Raw genomic sequence first — 27,462 nt, 5'->3', positions numbered from 1 at the left:
CGACTGGACGTCCTGGACATTTTCAAGTTACGCCATGTTGCCGATTTTGGTAATGGCGGCATTTTGAGCCACTCGGAGAGAGAGAGAGAAGGAGATTCTTGAATATGGGAAGGAAAGGTTGGGGTAAAGTGCAGCGCAGTAAAAGGGAAGCAGCTCCGGAGCACTGGCAGGGAAAGAGGGATGAGCCGCCGGACGCGCAAGTGCAACGCCCACGCCTTGAACACGTTACTGATGTTAATCCCCATGCCTTGCGTTCGCGTGAAAGAGAAATAAGAAAACCGGGATTAGGGGCGCACTCCATTGTGAACCGGTGAAAAAGAAAGGGTCAATTAACTAAACACGCGTGAATTACAATACGAATCAATGATTCGAACATATGAAATCAGCATTTAACATGGAATAATTTCTTTAGCGTCAATCGACACTGGTTGACATTTTATTTTTTTATTTTTCTGTGCTGTTACAGTCACCGCAAGATGGGGCAACGACGTTCGGATATGGTTTAATTTGTCGCGTAGAGCTATGTCAATGATTTGTTGAGGTGTCGCCATTCTATGTTGCCACTTTGAAGTGGAGGTCGACGTGCGAGCATAAGTGCTCCGCTGTGAGATTTCGAGTGACGCTCAATCTGCATCCTACTGCAGGTGGGCGCAAACATTACGTTGACCTACTTGTACGGGGACAACACCTCTTGCAGAAAAGCCACCGTGCGGTAATAAATTAATGGCTCGCCTGAGTGAGCAAATTCAAACTTGCGGCGATGATGATGTCTGCCGCGAGAGATACGATCCGTAAAGTGAATGGCGCGAAGACGCACAGTGCGTTCAAAGCGTACGCGTGTGCGTTACACATTCCCGACACGTCATCGCTTGGTCCTCGCGGTGGGTGGTCTTAAATGAAAATTCCTCCATTCTCTACTCAAATTGACCGTGGAAACGGCACGCAAGAGAAGATAAAAAGGTGCTGCCGCATCTATATATAGCCGTCTGCGCCGTGGAACGCTATATCGGCCACGCGTTCACTGCGCCCGCGCGCTCTTCCATTGTCTTCCGGCGCACAACGGCGGCCATCTACTACATCTACTAGGGAGCCTCGGTTATACTGCATGAGTTCACCTGAAGACCGGCTCATTACTGAGGTAAGACTCGCAATACAATGTTATCGTGCATTCAGAAAATAGCACGCGATCGAAGAACGCCTCAAGCGCTTTGTTGTCATTTTGCGCGACGCTTGCTGGCGAAGTTTTCTATTTTTTCCTGTGAAGGGATCAACGTACGTACCATCTCTTTCCCTTTGGTATATATGGTGCACTACGTATCTCGGAGATGCAACGGTTTGGGGGAGTAGGGAAGTGTGTCAAGATGATGCATGCAGCTGGGTATACAGACCACCAGGAAAACCCACTGGACCACCCCTGAACCGGGGGATCCTAGATATACATGGGGGAGGAGAAATCATTTCTCTCGGGAACCACTGAACCAAATTTGACGAGATTTATTGCATTTCAAAGAAAAAAAGTTAAATTGTAGTGTCTGGTGGCAGCGAAGCTTTGCTTTAGGTGATGGATTCCTTGGGAAAAAAAATTGTTGAAGATAGGAAATTTTCAGAAAACGAAACTGAAGTTTGCAAGTCGGCAATGAAAAATGTTATCATAGGTCTGTAAATTGCATCTAATAGTACATCTAAAGTGGACAAAATGTATGTGCTATGCATGGATCTCAAATAGACCACTAATATGTGAGTAGAACTTTTGCAATACCCATGTAAGCAATGTAACAAATTCGCAAATGTGTCCGCTTTGGATGCTATAATATATGCAGGTTACACAAGTTCAAAATCTGTTCTTCGTACAGAGGTAACGAATATGTAAAGTTCGTGCTTCTATATTTTTTTCAAATGTACCAATTTATGAAAATCCATCTAAAAAAATTCAGCCCTTAAATCAAAATTCTGCCTCTATCAGTCGCTGTAGAATTTGATTTTACCTCTCAATTAACTGCAACAAATTTTATTTAAATCGCTCCTGTGGTTATCTCAGAAAAGCATTTCTATGTTTTACATGTATTTGAATAGGCAGCATCAGCTAGAGTTGGGCCCGAGCTAGAGCTTCCTCTTCAAGGGCTGCAGAAAATAGCACCTCTTCCATCTCCAACATCGCCCTCTCTTCGAAACCCCTTTTTCTTTTTGGAATCTATGTGTCTAATTGTGCTACGAGCTGTCTTCCCCAGACCTGACGATTTTGGCTGTTCGTGCGTGTGGTGCACACGACCGCATGCACAGCATGCTTATTGTGCTGCTAACAGCTGAGGCGCACTTTCTCTTCCTGCCTGCCGGTAGCATGAAGAGCAGGCACGTATCACATTGGGAGGTCCATTGACTACAAATGCCAACAATACCACAGCTTGCCATCTCTTAGTATGGAAGTGTTTCAAGTGTATCGGATATTCCCGCATTGCTAAGAAGTAATTTTGATTGCACGGTGAAGTTGCCACGGCGGTGTTCATGCCATAGTCAAGCTCGGGAAGCATCTGGTACTACAACTGCTTCCTGCTGTTCTGTTCTCTGGAAGCTGTTCTGTTCAAATGAATAGAACGAGTGCCAGTAATGTTGGACATGGCATATATATCTGCTTAATTATGTGGGCATGGTTAACAGAGTTTGTCATTTTACACATTCACTATATCAAGTATACAAATTAAGTAACACCTTTACCCCCCCCCCCTCCTCCGACGTTTACGCTGCAGGTGATAGTGCCATTTGCTAGTTATGAGGATATTTGGAAATGTAGAGTGAAGTGTATGTTTGGCACTGTTGTGAAAGCTGGAAAAACAAAGAGACGATTGGCTCTGGTTATTACTATACAAGGCAATTTCGTATAAGTACTTTTCTATTGCTGCAGGAAGCTGCTACTGGTTGCTCCCGTCATGGCAGGGCCTGATGATGCTGTTGCCCTGCAGACATTACTGGCACATATCCAAACTGCAGTATGGAGAGAGGGTGTGCCTATTGCAAGACTGGAAGAGATGCTTGCCCAACTTCCTGCAAAATTCAGAGGACGGTTTGCGGCAACAAGAGAAACCATTGAGTTAGTTGTCAGTCACTTTCCCACTAAACTTTACATAGGCTCTGATGATAAAGTGTATACTCGTTCGGAAGCCCACCAGGTGTCTACAGGCACGTTGGAAAAGCACAAGTTCAATGCTAAAGATGAGGCAGGCGCCATCACACATTTCCGTGACGTCAAGGGCTACATCTCCAATGTGATGAGTGGCTATGGCTTCGCTGAGATGAAACATCCTGTGGAAGCACTCGTTTTTGTGCACAGGACAGTCGTCAAGCATGGCAGACCAAATGACCCAAACAGACTAGGTCTACAAGAAGGGGACACAGTCATTATGGATGTGAAAAAGACTGGTTTAGGCACAAGTGTCCAGTACCAAGCTACGAATGTGAGAATTCATGAAGACGCATCTCGGCCTGTGCACAATTTGCTCTCTGTCGCGGCGCCTCGTGTGGGCAATGAAGAGCACATATCAAACCAGATTGGCACCATTCACCTGCTTAAGCTCGACAGTGGGCTCATCAGTTTTGGCCCTGAAGGTGCAGAGTGTGCCTTCTTCATGAGGAGCTGCATTTCTAAGACATTGCTGAAACCCACAGAGAAGTTGTGTGAAGTATTTAGTGTTGGTGACAAGGTGTGCTTTGACGCGCAGTTAAACCATGATACAAGCAAACAAGAGAAGTGGCAGGCAACCATGGTTACCACAATCCAGCGCTGTGGGTCTCACAGCACGGTGTTCGGTGATGTTTATGAGGCACCTACCAGAACTGCAGTTGCGGTGAGAAGGTGCGTTCCTGAGACCTTGCGGAAACCCTCAGAGACACTGTCTGAGGGATTCAGTGCTGGTGGTAAGGTGGGCTTTGATGCACAGCCAAACCTTGTTCCAGCCAGGCAAGAAATGTGGCAGCCAACAATGGTGACCACAGTCCAGTGCACTGGGTCTAGCAAAGTGTTCGGTAATGCCTACAAGGCACCTATCACAACTGCAGCTGCGAGGAGCTGCATTCCTGAGACCTGGCTGAAACCCACAGAGGCACTGCCCAAGGTATCCAGTGTTGGCGACAAGGTGTGCTTTGATGCAAAGAGAAACCTTGTTCAGAGCAGGCAAGACAAGTGGCAGCCAACCATGGTGACCACAGTCCAGCGCAGCCAGTCTACCAAAGTGTTCGATAATGTTTACAAGCTGCCTACCATGACTGCAGCTGCAGTAGAGGAGAATAAAAAAAAGAAACCATCTTGTGCTGACATCAGGAAGAAACATGCACGTGGTGGCTGTCACCTTGACCAGTGTGTCAGTGTAGAGTTCTCCGCCCGCAAAAAAATGTCAAAGTACAGAGGCACATTTCATGCTGAGTCTGAAACACTGGGGCACGTAAAATGCCATTGTGATGGCACGATTGTGTTAACGCTCATTGACACTGTGTACGGGCAGGGCAAAAAGATCCAGTCCTTTAGGAAGTTGCTGGAAGGCCCTGCTGTTGAAAACAAGGTGGATGTCTTTGTCGATGCTGTTGAAGCTGAAAGGGATTTCTGGCTCGCAACTCTTGTGTGGACGGGCGAGCGCCCTGTGAAACCGCACGTGTATCGCAGTGAGGACATGTTCTCTTCCCTTCTTGCCTCTGTGAGGGACGAGAAGGGGAACAGTGGTTTCGCAGCGGTCAAATACAACCTTGTTGCCTGCCAAAAGTGTCTCTCCACTCCTGGAGAGGACACTTTGCTCTACCCGACCAAGAGCATTGACCTACCTGCAGTGCAGCAGACAACAATTCAACTGCAGGAGCCCAATGTCTGCCTACCAACAGCATTCTCTACTTCCCGCAAGGGTGGCATCGTCCACTCTGATGTGTCATCGGGCTGGAAACCCTGTGCTGCAGTCCCACTCGACCACAGTCGGTCCTCTGGACTAGTTGACGTTGCTGCCACACAGAAAACCACATGTCCTGCTCCTGTCGGCATTGCCATGCCACGGTGAGTATCAGGGTGATTGCCAGAAGCATTAGGGTATTTCCCAGTGAAGCTTTGAGCAAGCATTTCAGAAGGTCCTTCAGTTTCTTTGCAAGTGAGCGCTTTGGTTTCTGCGCGCTTTCCATTTGCTCTTACATTCAAACTTCATTAGAATGGAAGGAGCATCCGACCTGAAATTAGCTTCATTATGTCCAATATTTATTATATGCGTATTGACACATATGCTCAACCCATACCCGCCGTGGTTGCTCAGTGGCTATGGTGTTGGGCTGCTGAGTACGAGGTCGCGGGATCGAATCCCGGTAACGGCGGCTGCATTTCGATGGGGGCGAAATGCGAAAACACCCGTGTGCTTAGATGTAGGTGCACATTAAAGAACCCCAGGTGGTCGAAATTTCCAGAGTCCTCCACTTCGGTGTGCCTCATAATCAGAAAAATGTTTTGGCACGTAAAACCCCATAATTAATTAATTAATGATGCTCAACCCATGGGCAAAGTAATTATTGCTGGTTTTGGTTTACACTAAACACATGCTGTCAAAGGGGACAAAACAGAGGATGCCTTCCGGGTAGAGAAAGACGACAATTATTGTACGTGTGAGGACTCAAAATGGCCTTTTCTGGTTTGAGCCAGACGTGATAACTTATTCGTTACATGCTGAAATCGGTGTGAAGCATTTTAGATTTGCTTTATTGTACCCAATAATTTGTTAGATCCACATTCATTACATTGAGGTTCAGCTGTAATTATTTTGGTAGTTTTTATCCAAAAACACACAGCCACTTCTTTGTACTGTGACAGCACAGTGGCAACAGTGTACAAAATTTAGGTTTGTTTCTACAACTAAAACAGAATTAGATTTTGCTTTCTTCAACTAAAATGAGTACCTACTTATGGAGTAATGAAATTGCTTGAAATTTTGCGGTAGAACGTGAACTGCAGTAATGGCCATTGATCGTCAATGCCAACTAATTAAAAAAAGCCCTGTTAACACCTTAATGTAATTCTGCTATGCTGCTAAGACGTGTTTTGTTTTTGTTTGGATACCACCCACTCTTGAACGAAAATAAATGAAATGAGGCTTGCTTGCTTCTATTACATCATGTGCTACAGTATGAATGGCCATTACCAACAGAGTTTTAGCTTGTTCGTACATGCACATATTGCAGTTTACAGAATACCAAGACCCTAGAGTTGTGAACAGCGGTAGCACTCGTGGCATCTTGTGGCAGTTGGTCCAACTACAAAGTGCCAGAAACTGTTTTTTGTTGTGAAATGCTGTTCTCATGGAAGGAAAATTTAGAAAAAGCCACTGTAAAATCATTACAGTGTTGTAGACTCCTGTACATAATCAACACCTGTGTAGCACATTGCCTGTCATTGCAATAATAGTTTTGGTTAAACTAAGCACCACCAAACAGTGCCATCACTGCTGCTGCTAAAAAAAAAAAAAGAGTCAAGGGGCACTTCGTTATTTCTACGTGGATTAATATGAAAGCATTGTGACCACCGCGTGATGCTTAGACATTATGCCACAAGATATGGCTGTGGGTTTGATTCCCACAACCAAAGGTCGTGGGTTCAATTGCCTTAATTAACTATATCTTAATCCACTGTGTTTTAATTAGCTTCATCTTATAACGAAATGTCATATGTTCGAGTGCCTCAGTTAACTCTGTCTTAATTAACTTCACCTTAATTAGCATCAAGGGTCATTGGATCAACTTCCACCAAAGGTCGTGAGTTTTAGTGCCTTAATTAACGATATCTTCATTAAGAATGTCTTAAGTAACACCAAAGGCTGAGGGTACAACTGCCACCAAAGGTCATGGGTTTGAGTGCCTTAATTAACTTTATCTTACTTACCTGTGCCTTGATTACCTTTGCATTAATTGCTACCAAAGGTTGCGGGTTCGACTCCCACCAAAGGTCAAGAGTTCATAGCCCTTTTGTACCATCGTGTGGTCAGGCTGCCAATGCCGGATTTTTCGCCTCATGAGCCATTTAATGCTTTTGCATTAAAAACAAGAAAATACCTTGAAGATTTACAAGATTGGGAAGAAAGGAATTAGAATGAAAAATCTGTTTGATAACACGAAGTGCAGTGCCTTGTGATTTGAGGTTGAGCTAGTGGCCTAAGGACAAAAGTATACCGGAGCAAATATTCGCAACAGGATGAGCCATGTGCGTGTTGTAGCATAAATTTGGAAACAACTCAGCACATCCGAATGGAATGTGAAGTTATTCACCCAGTGAGACCTGTAGGAGATGCCGACCTTTCAGAAGTGCTGGGATTTGAAGCGGAAAGAAGCATTAATCGATTTGTCGTTGCTCCGTTTCAACGGGGATGCCAATAAATCATCACCATTGTCTCCAGTATTCCACAGATGGCAATACACTCATGGACAAGCTAAAGCTGGCTGATATCTGAAGGTTTTTGCCACTTGTGTACACCACCTAGAGCACCTGCGATGTCTGCTGCAGTAGATAAGTGGCTGAAGGGCATTCTTTAACTGATCACGAGGTTGCAGATTCAACTCCTGATGGCTGCATTCCAATGTGGGCATAATGCAAAAACACTCGCCAAGCTTTGGGTGCATGTCACTGCTGCACTTATCATAGCCCCTGTGTTGCTTAGGTATGTTAAATCACATCAATCCATCACCTGCTACCCAGAATGTAATCATTGAAATGCCATGCAAAAGACAGGCAGAAATGTATGGTGCAGACTTGTGATTAGGAATGAGAAAGGAATCCACCAGCACAACTTATTTGCTTTATTTTCTTGCTCTCGATGCCAAACTATAAGACAAATCAGCAAGATGACTTAAAAAGAAAACAAATTGCAGTGTAACGTACATATGTACACAGTCAGTGATGGCTACCTACTTGGCTGCTGATGTTGAATACAGGATTGTTGGAGCCAGGATGATGGCTTGTCCAATGTAGTTTTGGAATATGAGAGCGAGAAAGAGCAATCATTATTGATTACAAAAAATTCTAGGGGCACTTATCCCTACGTGGATGAATGCGAAAGCATTGTGACCAATGCTTAGACGTTATGTCACAACACAATATCGTGGGCTTGACTCCCACCAACGGTCTAGCTATCAAGTGCCTTAATTAACTATATATTATTTACTGTACCTTAATCAACACCAATGGCCTTGAATTTGAGTGTCTTAATCTTAATTAACTATGAATTAATGGTCATTAATTAATGTTACATTACATCAATTTACACCAACGGTCGTGGGTTCAACTCCTGCCAATAGCTGTGGGTTTGAGTGCCTTAAATATATCTTCATTAACTGTGTCTTAATTAATTTCACCTTAACACCAAACGTTGTGGTTTCAACATCCACCAAAGGTTGAGGGTTCATAGCCTTTTTGGACCATCGTGCGGTCATGCTGCCAACGCCGGATTTTACGCCTCATGAGCCATTTAATGCTTTCACATTAAAACAAAACCAAGTTTGGGCCTATGTATTGTCTCTTCAGTTGGCCAGGCTGAGCTACGAGATAAGCGTGACCAGCGCCTGCATGCTTTGAAGAGAGAGGTTTGTAAGCCACCCTTCCAGGGTTGTTGGCCGTTCTGAAGATGGAATAGAGGCCAGTTACTCTTGCATGGCAGTACAGCTTCCCAAGCAATCCCACAATACGTGGGCAATGTCCGGCAAGTCACCGCATGCCTAACATGAGGGTCACTTTGGCCTCCCCAGTATGTTGTGTATAAAGTGTGATGTCAGCAGTGTGGTGACGCCCACATCTACAGCAATGCTTCTTGCCTTGTCGTGGTTGGAGTAGGTGGTTGGCCGAGAACGGTGTTCTTTAGAGCTTTTCCAGTACGTCTCTCCCGTCTGTATCCATGCGAGAGTTCAATTTTCTTCAGGGTCCACTTCTTTTTTTTTTTGATGAGGTTTTATTATTGATTGACTTGCTCCCGCCATTGCAGAGGGGGGCCTGGAAGAGATACATTGGAGATGGCATATCAATGGCATATATATCAGATGGCATATGCCGTCTCATTCCTCCTAATTCTTGCGTGACCAGGAATCCACTGTACTGTTTGAATGTCTTGTGAAACGTTGACTCATTATTTGGTGCAAGTCTGGCGTCAGGCAGTTAGCGATAATGGCTTTACATGCCATCTGACCATTAGTCCTAATGATGGCATGTCTGCCGTGTGAGAAATGTGTGGTAACCACTTCCATAATGACCAGAAGTTCCGTGTGAGTCTGCAATGTGACATTTTCGTGTAGCCCCTAGAAGAACGCTCTTGATGGTGTCACCAGTCATGTTCTGCACCCTCTCTGTCCCGAAGAGATGTCAGTGTAGAGAATAGAGTCTTCCTGTACTGGGGGGTCTTAAGTGCTTTGTCTGCTCGACGTGTATCTCTGGGTTCTTGTTTAGTGGAAGGGGACCCACCCCTGTGTTGTCTAGCGTAGCCCAAGGCGGGCGGTGTGGTTGTGCAATCTGGTGTGTTAGATGACCGATAGCCAAGCACGCCGAGAAGAGCTCTACTTTGAGGTGTGCTTTGGAACCATGCATGTTGTGCCTCCTTTGTGAGCTGGCTGATGTCGTCGAGAGCAGCATGTGGCTAACCTCTCAATCCTGGCATTGGGGCATACTTGCGGAGACCAGGGGACGTATTCACAGACAATCACTTTTGGCAATACTATCGCCTTGGTGTAACGTAGTGCTCAACCAGCCAGTCACGCAGCTCATCTGATTTTGCTCTGGAAGCCAATGAAAGAGTGTGCACCTGATGGCTGAGGCAATAGTATCGCTGAATGACCGAGTGCCGTCTCGACTAATTAGTGGAAGAGTCTTTCCAGTTTACTTTTCTGCATCTTCATAAGTTGCAAGTAGGGGTATTGATACATGACTATGGGAATTGCCATGGCTTTAATGATTTGTAGCGCCTGGTGTTCTTTGAGGCCTCTAACCTTCCTTGTAATGCATTTGAGTAGCCATTTGATTTGTAAGAGTTGCTCTGTGATGTGATGCATCTGAGGTGTAGGACCGCCATTGTCTTGGAGCCAGTATCCAAGTGCTTCCATGTGTTGACTTCACAGTATCGCACTGCTGTCTACTGTGAGAGAAATTTGTTTGTGAACACTCTTATGCCAGAGGGCATGTTCTATTAGTGATGACCAAGTATTCAGACTTGGTAGTGTAGAGCGTTAGCCCTCTTGTAGAGAGGAATTACTTTATGGTGTCTATGGCCTGCTGTAAGAGAAATTTGTTTGCGAATACTCTTCTGCCAGAGGGCCTGCACTATTAGTGATGACCAAGTATTCAGACTTCGTACTGTAGAGTTAGCCCTATAGTGGAGAGGTATTACTTAATGGTGTCTATGGCCTGCTGTATGGTCTTTTTCAGTTGAACTGAGGATCCTTTCCATGCCCAGAGTGTGATGTTGTCAGCCTAAATTGTGGATTCAAGATATATATGCCAGAGTTTGTGTGAGAAGTGGTGGAGTTTGAGTGAAAACAGGGTGGATGACAGTACAGAGCCCTGCAGTCCGTGCTGTGACTTTGTTTGCCCACGCCCACATCGTGTAAGTCCCCTGATGTAGTGATAAAGAGTTGTCCTGTTTGGATATTACGGAGACTTGCTATTACAGCCTTGTGAGAAACATTGTCGAAGGTACCCAGAATGTTGAGCCCAACAATGACTTGTAGTTGACTGATGCCTTTGTCAACTGAGGACTGTTATGTTGACATAAGTTTGCGAAATCTGATTACTCTGGGCATCCCTCTTAGTGTTGTTCTCTTGGATCCAGTGTAGTCAGGGTCCAAGATCCGATTAAGGTCAGGTAAATAGGACGTAGGTTCGAGATGGAAGTCAAAAGCTTCTTGGGCTTCGGTATGAGCATTACTTTCACCTCCTTCCACACGTAGGGGACTATCCTGTGCATCTATGCCTTGTTTATCATGTCCAGTAAATGTTGATAGTCATCTGGCGAATTGTGTAGCATCTTATGCCATCCTCTCTGGGAGCCGTATTACATTTAGTCGTACTGAGGGCAGCCTTTAACTCGCCCATGGTCAACACTTGGTTCACTTCAACGATTGTTTGGGGGGTCCAGCTCAGGGAGGTGCCAAAGTGTTGATTGAGAGGTGGCTATAGGGAAGCAGTGATCTGCAATGCATTCAGCAATATCACTCACTGAAATGTCATCTTGAAGTGCTTCCTGGTGATCCTTGCTTTCTGGATGGCCCAGGAGGCTGCAGAAGAGTGCCCATGCTCTGCTTGTACGCACGTTGTTGCCTGTAGTTTAACAAATCTGCATCCAATTATTTGCAGTATTGCTGTCCAACCTTTCTTTGAGATGCTTGCTTTTCTTGTTTATTTTTTTCCAGGCTTGGGCTAGTTTGTGGTGCCTATCTCAACGAGTAATGAGATAACAGTCCACCTGTTGTTGGACTTGTGCTTATTGCACCACCTTCATGGTTGCTGTACGTCTTTGCTTGAGGAGTAGTTCCCATTCTTGCAGAGAGTCGATGGTGGTGTCAGCCAGCATTCATGTAAATCTATGCCAGTCTGTGAGGTGTGCTGGTGTGCAGCGAGTCTTCGTACGAGCCCTTGTTCTACAATGGGTACGGTAACCTCTAATATGCAATGGTCACTGCTGAGTGTTCCACCTGTGCTACGCCACATCCATTCTCTCGTGCGGCCCATGTGGTTCCCTGTGTGTGTCCGCATTGTTGTGTCGTTGAAGAAAGATGTGCTTCATATGCTGATTGTAGGAGCTGTCTACCGGCCATCTGGAGGGCTACTAGTATAGCCCCAAGTTTCATGGTGACAGTTAAAGCCACCCAAACAAATGACGTCTTGTTTGTGAAGGAAGGTTAAAGGTCGTTTCCACTGTTGTCCAATAGATCTTCCTGTTGGTGCATGGTAGGTGTTGGTGTGAGCGATATCGTACATCTTACGGAATTTAACGGTGCAGAAGCACGCTCTCCTCGTCCTAACTGTCGACATAACCCATATCCTGTATGACCCCGTGGACATTTGAAATGAGCGTCACTGTCGCTGCTGGAAGGACAGGTGGTCTTTCTGAAGAGGGGTTACCTGCACACAGTATGCTACTTTTATAATAAGCTGCATATCGAGGCAATGTTAAAGGGCCCAGCGTTGGAAGTCATATGTAATTTGCTGAGTTTTGTAGACATGATACAGTGAAATGGTAAAAAGGGTGGCAGCATGGAACGTTACCTTGGGGACAAGCATGCATGCTCCCTCTACTAACGCGCTCTTTGTTATGCCAGTGTTGTGACTGCAAGCGTTCGTGGCCATTGAGTAAACCCTGTTTGCGTGTGTATTTAGGCACACGAAACCACACATGTTTAGTTATCAAGCGAATGCCTGCTGCATTTTGTGCTGCCAACAAAGCTATGGGCCTTACTTTGTGTTATGTTCTAATACTTTTCCATAGCCAAAAAAACAAGGTGAAGCTGGGCCTTTTTTTTTTCCTTTTCTTTTCAAGCTATGCATGCATGCTAACTCTTCATTCTGTTACTGTTGCACTTTTTATTTTCTCAGCACTGCAGGCACATCTGAAGCGACAGCATTTCAAGGCTCCGTTGGTGCCGATTTTGCCGACACCTTGTCCGGGCAGCTGGCAGCGTGTTCTGACATGCCTGGAACAAGGCAACCGGCAGCAGCCTTGCTTAGCAGAGATGACTTGACTGAAGAGTACGGTAAGCAGAGTCCACACTTCAGATTTTGAAGCAAGAAAATCGGCCCTAATGTATGTATGCCGTGTGAGCTTGTACGTGTGTGCGCTGAGGCTCCTCAGTAGCCATAGCATTCTGCGGCTGAGCATGAGCTCATGGGTTCGATTCCCAGCCCCCATGGGCACATTTCACTGAGGGCAGAATAAAAAAAATGCTCGTATTACTTAGATTTAGGTGCCTGTTAAAGAACCCTAATTGGTCGAGATAACCCCTTCAGGCACTATTTCTGTCCACTGAAAATTTTTCTTCACCGTGTTCCTTGCATCTTTAGAATTATGATGAGTGCCTAGCCGCAAGACAGGTCACATATTTTCAATTCTTCTGTGAGCTTTATCAAGTTTGCAGAATGGGGACTTGATTTGAGAACTCTCTACGGGAATGCCAAATTGCCAGATGTGAGGATCCTCACATCTGGCAATTTGGCAATATCAATATAAAGTATGTCATGTCTGCATGTATTTAAAGAGCCACTGTGAAGACATGCATGATGTAAAGCATGGTAAAAAGCAATGAAAGAAGTGAACCCATGCTTACATGACGACATGTTGACACCAAGAGTTCTCAGTATTCTGAGGACTGGGTCTTCTACGTTCCAACTTGTTTTACTGAAACACTTTACACATATTACTCAAGCTTGCAGCACACATCCAGCCAGAAATGTCCTTAGATGTGTATAACATGTTTTAAAAATCGTTATTTCCATGAGAATTTTTTCTTTTGATGCGTTATTTTGGTGTGAAGGAGCCTCCTGCTATGATGTCTCTGGTAGCCCTTGTACATGTTGCTTTGGGGCACTGAACCCTGTGATTTGATTTTTGATGTTGAGACTTTTGTTTGCAGTTAAATATTTCTGGTGTTCACTACAATTACATATAAACTAACGCACATATAATGTGCAGAAAGAGGATCCGGAGCAAGATTCCTTAGTGGGACCTCTTGCGGTAAACTACGAAGAATAGTAATACATATCAGCAGCGACTAAATTAACAGTGATTGCAAAGTACTGTTAGCAGTACAAATATCAGCAGGTCACACATTTATGCAAGCAATAATAACAATAATAGTTTAGTAAAACAAAAAGAAAAACTCGGTAAAACAATGCAACACAGCTTAGGGTATCTGGTCAACTGCATGTTTAATATGAAATTATGCTGCGGGTAACAAATGTATTCATAAAGCTGGCGTTTAGACGATGGCACAGAAAAGGCACATTTAATATTGTAAGGCAAGGAAATTTATAATTTAATTGAAAGAAAGCCAACTCTTTCAATACCATATTCAGAGTGGACTGATGAGCTGCAAAAGCAGGATGTACTATTCTGGGCAGATGAAATGCAAACAGGATATTATAGAGCAGAACACATCCTGTTAACAATAACACGAGACCTCATACTATGCGTGGAAGTTGAAACCTTGCTTCATTTTTTTTCTTTTTTTTTTCCTTAAAGACCCCGTGACGGGGTATTACATAAGGGGGCGCACGGGTACACTCAAAATCTTGACAGTGGGCACGAAATAATGCATCTTCTTTAGCCTTGTTCACATTTAATCTTGTCCTTCCGCCCTCTCACTGTTATTTCCAGGTGACCTTGATGACGGAGACTGCAATCTCAATGTGAGTTCATTGACTTGTCTTGCTGCACGCCAGAGTCGTTCCTCCCCTCTTGTTTAGTCAACTTGTTGACTTTCAAACAAGAAAAGTTACTTTAGATTAACTGCTGATGCCGCAATGATTTAACCACAATGGGAAAAATGAATTTCCTAAGGAAATTTGAAATATAAAGAATTTTTTTTGCCATGCTTTTTCTTGTAATTTTTGGTCCTTTCTATTATTCTTCAAGACTGTTGAGAGCTGTCTGCTTGCTTTGTAGATTTCTAGAATGTTAATTGTTCACGATTTTGGACTAAGTTTATTGTAAGGGCAAATGTTGTGTATTTTTAATCATCTGTGGCATATAGTGAACATTACTAACTACAAATAATTATGTTCAGGAAACTAATTGGCAAACTTCCACAAATTGGCTTTTATTGGTTCGTTTTAGGGTAAATGTTGAAATTCACAAAATTGAAGCTAGGTAATTGTGAAGTCACGCCTCCTTTGTAAACATCTCGAGACTAGCAGCATGTTTGAGACATTCATTCTCAAGATTAACTGTAAAATACAATGTTGTTCCAGGTAGCAGTTTCCCAAGAGCCCCATCACACAGTTGGGGACATCAATAACTTAATGGTCTATAAGGTTACTGATGCATTTATGGTATTGGACTAACAGTACAAGAACAAGTGTCCTTTAGTCGGATAGGTCTATTGGCACTGGCACATAATGTACTATAAGGAGGGTACATATTGATTTGCAATTACTTTGCACTCTTAAGGCTAATAATTAAAATGTAATTATAGCTTCTATGGATTAGCCAGCTCATTAGTAATTTAATGTATAAATCCGATGTCCACCATAAGGAATAATGAATTATCAGAAAATTGTTTCCATGTCTTCGACAGAATCGTTTGGATATTTCTTTCATTAAAGAAAGAAAGCTTGGTCAAGAATTGAGCATAAACCAGTTAGCTTAATGGGCACCACAGCAAAAGTAAGACAAAAACCTATTAAGCTAGCCCTACAAATTTCTGCAAAACAAATACAGTGACTAAGAGAATAGTATACAAAATCTCTAGTTTATAATTTTTGCTAGGAATATTATGTGTTAAAAGCAACTGTCATTTATTCCTTCTTTCAGGAAGAAACTTTGCAATGGATTACCGCATGCATCGAGGAAACAGTCCTAAATGTCATCAAACGGGAGCTGCAGACAGTCCGGCTCGAGTTTCTGGGTCGCATGGGGATTGCTGGGGAAGCAGCTGGTGTGAGGTCAGCATTGAGAACTGCACGTACATGCTCTGCCAAATGAGGGGGTATTTAACGTGCGGTTAAACCTTGGAATGGTCAAACCCTGCAATAATGAAATTTCATCCGTCATGGGAGTATTTCCCTTATATACAATGTTTGTTATGAGAACACATATTCATTACTTGCTGATGTTGGCTAGAAGTGTTTTTTTTAGGTTTACTTAATTATGTCTAACAATCCGTAATGAGTCGATCCTGAATATGTCAAACTTGGATGCACTGAGCTGTTGTCTACTTAAGTGTAGCGCTGTACTACGCATGTATCGGGCTCCCATTCAACACCAGATTCGATACATCCAACGCTGCACAGAGCTTCTCACACCATTGGTCATATTTATTGCCAGTTAATTCGAAATTGCACCGTTCGTCAGATGACGTCAAACAAGCGATTGAATCTGAAGGGCGGTAAATGCCATTAAAGAAGAATGACCAGGGTGTAGCTCAGTTTTGCTTGCTACACTTATGGAATGGATTGTTAAAAATGTGGCTGTTCGTTATCGGCGAGAAATGTAGCACCACTCTGCTTCAGTAACGTAAAAGGCCTCCCGGTCCCACGTGCATTCCGCAAAAGCACATGGATGACAGTCAATCTTTTCGCTGAGTGACTACGGGCACAGGATGCCTACGTCGTCGGGTCTAATTGTCTTCTTGTAAACAAGGGCTTTCCGTGAACACAAGTTCTGGGTTTTGCTAGCAGCGGAAACTAATACTTCATTAGAAACCCCACTTAAGATGCATTTTCACCTTACATTTTAGGTTAAGAGAACCACTCTGCAGAAAGACCATCGTTGCAGCGGGCAGGACTCTTTACTTTGTGATTCGTGGGACCACATTTGGCGCTGGACATGTTTCATTTGTGCTCGCAGGGTTACGTGTGAGTGGGGATAGACTTGCTTGTTCTGGAAGCTGAAAGTCGCTTTTGAATCTAACAGCATCTATGCAGTGTTCGCAGTCACTGACACAGCGGCCAGACGGGAAGGCCCGAGGACGAAGGAACGGTGAGGTGTCGGCGGGTCTTGCGACGCACAAGAGATGGGTGGGCTTAGGCCGAATGAGGAGCAAGGAAAACTGGTTCAAACAGACAGTCAGTTCCGAAGCTGAAATATGAGCCTGTCTGTTTGACTCATTGCCGACATATGATGATAGACTGTTTGGGCACATTCGCGGGTGTAATATGCAGTAGAAGTGCGCTGAGGGTGGCAAGGCGCGTATCCATACAGGCTGGTTTTCTTCCACGCTGCGTCCATTTCAACCTTAGGCTGAATAAAAATGCACGACTGCTTCACCGCATGTGAGGCCCACGGTGGTCGCATGTCCGGGCGACGCAGGCTCTCATCGTTAGTGTAATTACCATTGCAATCAGTATAACAAAGACCATTCCACAGCGCAAGTGACTTGCACAATTTTTTTTGCAAAAGTATATGGAAACTTGTGTGTTCAACACGACCCTGGAGAAACAACTAAGTAAATTTCTCTTTTTCTTTTTGATCTTGGAAGACGTGCGGAGTTTTCAGGTAAGCTTTAGCTAGGCATATTTTATATTGCAAACTGTTTCGCAACCCCCTCCAGTTCAATACATTTGGCATCAACTTATTTCTCATTGATAATCAATCCATCAAAAGCGAAGTTGTGTTGCAATTGGTCTTTAAGCAAGGGCCGACTGTGGAGCAGTGGGATTGGTTCACGTTTGATATGAGCGCCGTCTTTTTCCTTTAGTACATACCACAAATCATGGTGTGAAACCTTAGTCATTTCAGCATATAATATCAACAGTGTCATGTAAAGCCTTTGACTCCAGCAAGTGGCTTCTCTCGTTTAGTCACTGTGTATAATTTTTCCTATGCTCTATCCACCTGTGAAACCTTTGTCTCGTTTAAATGTCAGCATAGTATGCATTACGAATAACACTTACTGCAAACATTTTCGCTTTTGAGTGACATGAGCACTCGAAAGCTCATGAGCAAACAAGCAGACTAGTCTCCGTACAAGTTAGAACCTGTTGGGCTGTGTTGGCAAACCTCATTGTCAGTGGAATTTATAAGGTGCGGCATTAAATTTTATAGCCTGTCTGCCAGTGTCGCTGTTCTTGTTGCAATGTGCCTGCGCCTGCTGATGTTAGTTTTTCATCACTTCACCAGTTCCGGCCACAACGGTCCCTCCGTGGAGAGCTCAAAGACTTTAGTGGACTCGGAGCAGCTGCAATTGCAGGCAGCTGAAGCACCAGAAACAACTGCAGGTTGGTACTGACTAGGCTAAACATGTATGCAAGTTACTCGCAACTGTAGCACAGTGGCTATGACGTATTGCTACTGGGCACATGACTTCAGGCTTCATTGCGAACCACCGTAACAGCATTCCAATGGGGCACAACGTGAAAACGTTTGTGCCTCGAGGACTGTGTGCATGCTTAAAGAACACCAGGAGTCGTATTCATAATCTTTCACTTAATTTTCTATTCCTTCGCCCTTTGTGACTTATCTCGGTTATGACTTGCACGCCATGGTGCCAACTGGAATTGCCCACTGAGCGCACAACATATAGTCATTATCGCTGATTGTTATGATTGCCTTGCTTTTTTTCTTTATTCCTCATTCTCTTGGAAAGTAGCCACAGGGAAGACCGTGTTCCCATCAGTGTCTGGTGATTATGGAATACCAACTATACGTTCTCCATTGCAGTGTTTGATTGTGTTCCTACATGTACATTAGCAACACATTTACAGATCGAAGCTTTTCGCATTCATATTTCTTTGATCATTTACAGTGATTGTTATTTATTGCATCACTGTAGCCTTCTATTTTTTCTGATCTCAGCTGCTGGCCACAAGAACTACTGGGATCTTCATGTGAGTAGTTAACTTTCTTTGCTATGTGGACTTTCAAACAAGTAAAAAAAAATTTTTTTAATAAAATGTTAATGCTGCAGTGACTCAACGACAATAAGAAACATTATTTCCTGAACAAAAGTGAAAATGTTCGAGATTTTTCTGTTGCTTTTACTTTTTTTTCTGAAGTACTTCTGGGTCTTTTAACGTTATTCTTCAAGTTTAATTAGAGTTGACTACCTCCTTTGTGGCTTTCTCTGATGTTGATTGCTTAAGATTCATCAACATGTTTATTGCCAGGACAAATACTGTTTTTCTTAAATCATCTGTGACATATAGCAATATTTGGCCTCATGAACATTACTAACACGACAAATAGCAATGTTCAGGCGGCTCATTAACAAATTCCACAAGTCGACTTGCCATAAAAACTGGAATACAGGTCAACCCTTTACCTTAAGCCTTTAAGACGAAAGATGACCCCAGCTCATCAAGCAAGAACTTGCCAAGAACACGGACGAGACCGGATTGTCGAGCGCTTCTCAGACGCTCAATGGTTTGAGCTTTTGTTTTGCTTCCTGCTTCTTCCAAGTGGCGTGCTTTATTTTGTGCTTGTTGTAAATAACATTAGAAGCTGTTGAAGAGTGAAGTTGGGAGCATATATACTTACCTGTGTGCAGTGAAGCTGACCTTTGTTACAGTGTAAAACATTTCGTTTTTCCTAGTAAACTTCTTCACCTTTCTGGCAAATTTTACGCGTGGTCTTGCTTTATATGATCACGAGAATCGTTTGCACGTGATGTTGGGAGCGTACACTAACTTGTGTGCTGTGAAGCCCGCTTTTGTTAGTGTAATAAAATTAATAATCCTAGTAAGTTCTACCTTGCTGACAAAAATTTTTTGCATGGTCATGCACTATATGATCATAAGACTCACTCACCCACACACACACAAAAAAGATTGCTTTTTTGCAAGTTTTCTTTCTTCATTTTTTCACTGTCTTAAAGGGTTAAAGGGGGAAAAAAGAAAAAAAAGATACTTACGATTACAATACTCCCTAATGTGAAATTTGAGCACAGCACTATGCGGGTTTTCATTTCGCGATATATTGGCTGGCGCAGACAATCTTTCTCATGCAGCACATTGCGGATGAAGCGAAGTGTGGCGGGACTGCCTCACTAATTGGGAGATTGCAAGTGGCAGCGCGTGAGTGACGCGTGGGTGTGATTAGCAGCTGCTGCCGCAGACAGACTTCTATTCATGCAGCATTTTGTTTCTAGATATGGTATCAGTGGGCTTGCTTGCTGCATGCCACCAGTGAACAGACGACGGTGCACTACTCTGGCGCCATCTCGTAGCGGTCGCCGCCGCAGAGACCGTCTTGTGTGGCACTATGCTTTTCTTCTCACAATTTCGCCATACCTTCCTCCTCAGCTTCCTGCCTCATGGTTTCGCTGCGCTTTTCTTCTCGCGCTATCTTCACTATTGCCGTCTTTCATTCCCCACCGCGCTCGTTCACTCAATTAGGCCGATGAACGCCGACACTAAATGCAGGAACGGGCGCCTGAGAGCTGTGCTCTAAAAGTAAGCAAAAAATTGATAAATGTTTATTTCCACAATGGTACCACTCATCCATCATTGAAACTGCAGTTTCATTCATTCAAACTTGCAGAAGTGTCTTCATAAGACGACTGTTTGTCGTTTACCAGCACTTTTTCTTTTCATGCTCCCCCCCCCCCCCCACCAATACTGTGCACTTTTTTTTTTTTTTAAGAAATCCAAAGGTGGCGCAAAGCGGCCATGTTGTCATTACCTCTGGCAAAGTCATTTTATCTTGAACACTGCTGAAAACTGTCTCTGCATGTTGCTACTCATCGCTCACTAAATCCTGGAGAATGATGCAGACCTCCTCAGCGGCGATGTCCACCTCCAAGAATTTATCTGCTTTCTCAGAATGACGGTGGGGAACTGGTGGAGATGAATGCTGCAGGAGCCACTCTGGGTCGTCGTGGTAGGCGTGAATGAGAGTGCAGAGTTGCTGGGAGGACTGCGATTTGCTGTTGATAGGGTCTATTGGGGCCCTCAGGAGGACCAGGTCTTGGCCTCACTTGGTGTTACTGATTAGCTGGTCACAAAAGCCACGGCAGTTATTATGAGTAAGAATGTGAGCACAGTCCTCGGCCTCTTTTGATAGGAGATCAACATGCTTGCGAAGCTTCCTATTAAGGCGTCGCCATTTCTACCTGCGTGTAAGCCTGCAACGTGCTTTGTACAAACGAAGGAGGTCGGGGCCCACACCCTGATTCCGGATACTCAGTTGTGGTTATTGCGTCTGACAGCTTCCTTATCGTCATTAAGTTCAGAAAGCCATTGCTTATACCCGTCCTCGACAGGGGAATCCGGATGGCATACCCAAAACAATGTCCAGTTCGTGATCTGGACCTTGTGTTCAGGTCGCCGAACCCTCCGGAGAGGTAGTACCGTGGCCACAATGTAGTGGTCACTCCACAAGTGCTTGTCAAGAGTGCTGTGCGCAGTGGCTGATCCGGCATACCTAGAGAAGGTAAAGCCCGGGCACATATCGTGTTATGAAACACTCTTTCCCACCGGTGTGGGGAGCTCTAGCTCTGTATGCCATGTAAAGCGGAGGTCACAGATGACACTCCAGGGACACATCCTCTTGGTTGTAGCTCTAGGGTAGCCCCACACCAGGTGAGGTGCATTGAAATCCCCGTGCACCAGCAGTGTGCATCCAAGATGTCTTAATTCAATAAGTAGGCAATGAAAAAAACGCTTTATAAAGGGAAATAAACTTTATACAGTACATTCAGGATGTAAAGCCTTTGGCTAAGTCTGCCTTGCATGATGATTCCTAGAATCTGGTGGGGGATATCTGTGTCTGAAGCATCAGGAATGCATGTCTTTTGATACTAGAGCACCTACTAGTGACAAATTCCTCACGCAGATGTTGTATACTGTTAGCTTGAGGGTGCGATTGGGTTTTTGTAGTACAATCGCATCGGGAAGTCATTTGGTTGTGACTGTGTATTGCTGCAGGGAGCCCTGCTTTTGACAGAACCTCCTGCAATTCCATTTCTACATCGTTAGTTGGAAGTCGTTATGCGTCACCTCCATCCTCATCATTGCCAAGTGGCAGTCACGAATAGGGGTGGATTATTCTCCTATGGCTGGGGGCGAATTGAGTGCATGTATTTGTGACCGAAGTGGTGAGACCCCCTATAGGTGTTACCATGTCGGCCAATAACCTGTTTAATCTTCTGCCAGAGTGACTGAGTCTCCTGCTGTGCATTCGCAAGAGGTAATTGAGTTCACGGAGGGGTTCGGTATTCACCCACATTCGGAAAGACAGTGGGGAAATTTGGAGAAATTGTGTGTTGAGTTGTGAGGTGCCCTCTGGCCCCGCTTACGTCCTGGGGTGCAATTTATGCGGTGGAAGGTGCCGGGGGCCTGCAAGAACAGCTGATCCATGAGCTGCTGGGTGTCCAGAGATTTAGAAAGCAGCGCTTGCTTGCATGGCTGGGGTGGCATCAGTGGAGCTTGTCACTTCACTGCAGGGTGGGTGACTGGCATCCGCGAGTGTGGTCTTGTACGGGAGCTGGACCGTGATCTGGCGCTTGACCCTGGGTCAGCTATAGGTGTCGGCCTTTTGTAGTGCCTGGACTCGGACCTGGGATTTATAACGTGCCAGCGAGGCCGAGCGGGCATGAGGTGGCTGCTGCTACTTCTTGGTCAGCTGAGCGAAACCATTGGATTTGATCGGTTGACTATCGGAGTAGCCACTTCAGAGTATCCACTTCTTCTACCTGAGCACCTTCCTAGGTGTCAACCTAGGTCTTATTGAAGGGCTGTTGCTGTCGATTTGGGCAGTCCAGTGCAGTGGTTGGATGTTCCCTGTCGCAGGATTTGCGGTGAGGGGTACATTAATGCGAGGGATTCAAGTTCTTGACTCCATACAGTTCACAATGCACAATGTCTGGTGTGGGGCAGGGGTCACTGTGGTGACTCATCCTCATGTATGTCCTGCGCACCAGTTCACCTGGACTGTGCGGATAGCAGCGCATCTCCGCCCCGAGGAAGTGTACAAAGCGAGGCAGTCAGAGGCCCTCGAATGTGACCAGGGCAGAGCCTGAGGCACCCAACATGTGTGGATTTTTTTGAGTAGGGCATCAGCAACATGCAACAATGGTGTACTATCAACCGTGACATCCTGATCCAGTCTAGTCCAAAGGATGAGGTACCCCCAATCTTCCATCTTCAGGCCTGCCTTGGTTCACAGCATGCTAGCTAAGGCAGTGGTTATAGGATGACCTTCTCGTCCCTCAGTGGTAGTGGGGGAGGCGAGCAAGTCTGTTGTCATGATGATCGTTTGGTGCACAGCCCTCGACTCACCCAGTGTTGGCAGAGTTCAAGTCGTCACAGCCGGCCATACGTTCGTGCCGTTTGCGGCATACAACTTTGGATTTGCCACCATCAAATTTGTCCAAGTCTAGCCTGTCCGCCAGTGGTTGTCATAGTCGGATTCTCTTCCATGACGTCTCCTGGTGGTGAGGAAGAACCTGGATCCGCTTCAGTGTGCTTGTCATTGCTAGGATCCCTTGATGACTGGTTTGTCATCGATGAATCTGTAATTTCTGGCGGCATATTCGTGATATTCGCCGCTTCAGAGCCAATGTACTGCACATGGGCTGCATAGAGACCTGGCGAAAGGTCAGTGAACCTTCTGTTCAGCAGATGAAGCCATACTCGGTGCATGAACCGCCTGGGAAGAAACACGGGGTGAAGCAACTACAACTAGGGTGAGAGCAGGCAGAGTCCATCGGCGCCGAGGAGGCTCCAAGCCGAAGCAGCCAGGGACATGAGGCTGCCCATGTAAACAGGCAATGCCTCAGGGGCCTCATTAGGGGACGCCAGTCAATTTTCTCCTGCGGTGTCTCTGAGTGGTTGTTCGGCAAGTCTGCTCTCAATGAGTGTAGGTGGTGTTCTTTTCACTAGACAAAAAAAGAAACCATATCATGCACGAGGCTGATTGGAAGAGCGCACACAGGAAGACCTAGCGACAAGAAAGAAAAGACGCGCCAGCCTTTTAATATGCCTTTTAATATGGATACATTCTGCTAAGGGCCATTAATAAGACAGGGGTGACTTTGGCATGTTTATTTTTTTTTAAGAACATGTCTCAACTTATATTCCAGTTTGTATGGTACTAGTTAAATAGGGATGTGCAAATATTCAAAGTTCTCAACCAATCAAATAGTGTCCTGTTAAATTGAGTCTTTAAGTCAATTTGTCATTGTGCGCAATAAACATAAATCTCTAACGAAAGTATGAAATTTCATTCCCGTGGACATAGTATAGTCATGAGAACTTATTAGTGGAGCAAACTTCATCACTGAGGGAGGGAGGTTTTGCCAGATATACAGGGATCACTCGTACTGTCTGAAGAGCCCTGTGTCCGCAAACAAACTGTCTATTTGTTCCTAATGTTCCATTTGTGCTTTTAATAAACAGTGCTTCATAACGTGCAACAAAATGATAGACTTGCTAACATTATGTATACTAGGACATGAGCATTGTTTTATATTGTGACAGCGGCTGCTCATTATTCAGAAACAATTCGAAAAGTGTTCAATATTCGACTCTATTCTGGCACTATTCAATTCATATTTGATTCAGTCTCAAAAATACTGTTTGCACATGTTGCACTTGCAAAACTAAAGCTGGGTAATTGTGAAGGTGAAAATCCTAAGATCAGCAACAGCTTTCGAAGCATCTGTTCTCAAAATTTACTGCGAAATACTGTACTTTTTCGAATATAAGGCGAGGCTTTTTCCCAGGCTCCTTAGCCTCGAAGTCACCCAGCCCGCCTCATTGCGAGGCTGACAGATTCACTTATTGTTTCTATATAGCTGCAGTAGCGCCACAATTACAGTGATGCAGATTTTAAACGTCCGTGCAAATCATAGCAACTGATAAACTTGGCAGCTGAGGTAGTGCCGTATCTTTTGCAGATATAACCCACATTGAGAATGAGACAAATTTAACAGTAAAGGCAGTGTGTGGTTATATGCAAATTTCTCCTAGAGGTGCAACTTCACAGAAGTGGGAATTTCGCTTTCTGGTGTGGCTTCACCGCAGTTCGGCTCGAGATACTGCCGTAAAGCCTCAACATAAGGCGAAACGTGCGTGGCTGTGAAGTCACACCTCAAGGCAAAATTCGCCTATAACCCACATTGACTATTCCGGGGGCTTCCGGTTATTTGCTATTTTGGGCAATCCCTGCTGAGTCTGAATTACTCATTGGCTACTCTGTATCGCCTTTTATTAATGTGCATACTTAAGTTAATTTTATAGGGTCCCTGAACTGCATCCTCACCTTATAAGCGAATAATTACAGTACATTGTTGGCCCTGTTAATAGTTTCACTAAGCCCCCTCATATAGCTGGGGGTGTCAGTAATGTAATAGTCTATTAGGTTACTGTTGCTGTTATTGGCCTAGTATTATTAGACTGCCAGGACTAGACCGAGTGTTTATTAGTCGACTAGGTCTATCAGCGCCAGCACTATAATGTATTAGTAGGCTATGTCAACAAGCTGATGCACTGGCCAACTAGAACTACCTGTCATCATAGCGCACCACAATGGCCACGGTGTCAATTCCGAAATTACGATGCATCGTCTAGCTGATAAGTAACATATAATTGGTGATTTTTGTTCATTAGTGATTTAATATCTATAGCGGCTCCACAGCCACCGTAGTCCTCCATAAAGAAAGCAACAAAATCCCAATAAAGAAAGGCGTCAGGCAGGGAGATACGATCTCTCCAATGCTATTCACAGCGTGTTTACAGGAGGTATTCAGCGACCTGGATTGGGAATAAATGGGGATAAAAGTTAATGGAGAATACCTTAGTAACTTGCGATTCGCTGATGATATTGCCTTGCTTAGTAAGTCAGGGGACCAGCTGCAATGCATGCTCACTGACCTGGAGAGGCAAAGCCGAAGGGTGGGTCTAAAAATTAATTTGCAGAAAACTAAAGTAATGTTTAACAGTTTCGGAAGAAAACAGCAGTTTACGATAGGTAGTGAGGCACTAGAAGTGGTAAGGGAATACATCTACTTAGGACAGGTAGTGACTGCGGATCCGGATCATGAGACTGAAATAATCAGAAGAATTAGAATGGGCTGGGGCGCGTTTGGCAGGCATTCTCATATCATGAACAGCAGGTTGCCATTATCCCTTAAGAGAAAAGTTTATAAAAGCTGTGTCTTACCAGTACTCACGTACGGGGCAGAAACCTGGAGGCTTACGAAAAGGGTTCTACTTAAATTGAGGACGACGCAACGAGCTATGGAAAGAAGAATGATAGGTGTAACGTTAAGGGATAAGAAAAGAGCTGATTGGGTGAGGGAACAAACGCGAGTTAATGATATCTTAGTCGAAATCAAGAAAAAGAAATGGGCATGGGCAGGACAGGTTATGAGGAGGGAAGATAACCGATGGTCATTAAGGGTTACGGAATGGATTCCAAGGGAAGGGAAGCGTAGCAGAGGGCGGCAGAAAGTTAGGTGGGCGGATGAGATTAAGAAGTTTGCAGGGACAACATGGCCACAATTAGTACATGACCGGGGTAGTTGGAGAAGTATGGGAGAGGCCTTTGCTCTGCAGTGGGCGTAACCAGGCTGATGATGATGATATACATCTAATGTCCATGATAACGAATAATGCATTACCAGAAAAGTGTTCCCTTACCTCTGGCACTGTTGTTTCAATATTTTCTTTTTTTATTAAAAAAAATACTTGTTAGCTTAATGGGCACTACAGCAAAACTACCGTATTTTCAGGACTAAAATTTTCATCGGTGCGTCTTGTACAATGGTATAACATATATGTATAGAACTATGTATTATGGTGCGACCAATATGAGTGTTTTCTTTTTTCCCCGAGTACGCCATGCTGCAGAAGCAATGCCAGCTATGTGCCTGCAACAGCTCGTAAATGTTATTCAGAGGCCGATGATGGTGACCCAGCGATGCTGCCAGCCGAAGTAGCTGTACTTTTTGACTATGTCGGAGGATGAGGCCTTCAATGGCTTCTAGTGAAGCGCAATAAATGTTGGTTTTCTGTGCGTAAGAGGAGTGTTGGTTGAAGTTTCTTTTCTGCTAGAATTTGTGGCTTGTAAAAACTCTGTTTCCAGAGATTTAGTGCCCTGACATGGATAAGTACAGTACTTTGTGATGAGTGTACAAGTGCGCATAATAGCATTTCATCATGCCGGCCGAATAAGTGTACCTTACTTGCCGGTATGTCTTATATACCATTTTTTTTTCCCTTTAAACTCGCGAAAAGTGGGGTGTGTGACTTATACAAAGGTGCGACTTATAGTCCAGAAAATGTGATGAAACAAAGCCGCCTGTCCTAGTACAGATTCCAGCAATAAAAATAGTCACCAAGACTAGCAGAATAATCTGTTAGACTAGTAAAAATGTCCAGAGTTATAATTTCTTTGTGGATATATGTGGATTAAAAGTAAGTGCTGGTTATTTTTTCTTTCAGGAGGAAACAGTGGAGAAACTTAGAAAACGCATCACGGAGGACATCCAACCTGTCATACACCAGGAGCTGGAGGCAGTAAGGCTCAAGTTCCTGGGGCGTTGGGGGATTTCTACAGGAGCAGTTGACTGAGGTCTGCATTCAGAACAGACCTCAGTCAACTGGCAACACAAAGCCCATGGCTTGTGGCGCAGGCGTAATCAAGGCGATTAGAAAAAAGCCCGGGGTGTCGTCCGCTATAGCGAGCCGTCTGCCAAGACTTCACGAGGTGCCAATGGTGGTGCTCGGCGGAGCGCTGCCACGGGCTCTTGTCTTCCCACTAGCGTGTATACTACATTGCACACCTGTACATTGTTTGACTTATAAAGTTCTATTGGTCAAAATCA

The 27,462-nt window shown here is 44.5% G+C and overlaps 1 protein-coding gene across 1 annotated transcript; it reads left to right on the top strand.

The window, feature by feature from the left end:
- The first annotated feature begins 205 nt into the window (after positions 1-205).
- LOC142557456 (uncharacterized) lies at positions 206-27,462 on the top strand. Its single transcript, XM_075669314.1, has 8 exons — positions 206-1,138; positions 2,900-5,029; positions 12,578-12,735; positions 14,355-14,386; positions 15,510-15,640; positions 17,817-17,914; positions 18,492-18,523; positions 27,080-27,462. Exons 2-8 carry the CDS (start codon positions 2,925-2,927, stop codon positions 27,206-27,208), a joined length of 2,685 nt encoding a protein of 894 aa, XP_075525429.1. The 5' UTR covers positions 206-1,138; positions 2,900-2,924; the 3' UTR covers positions 27,209-27,462.

This window comes from Dermacentor variabilis, chromosome 9, assembly GCF_050947875.1.
Source record: "Dermacentor variabilis isolate Ectoservices chromosome 9, ASM5094787v1, whole genome shotgun sequence".
NCBI lineage: Eukaryota > Metazoa > Arthropoda > Arachnida > Ixodida > Ixodidae > Dermacentor > Dermacentor variabilis.
The sequence above is the reverse complement of the archived record's forward strand: the minus strand, read 5'-3'. Positions and strand labels throughout refer to the sequence as shown.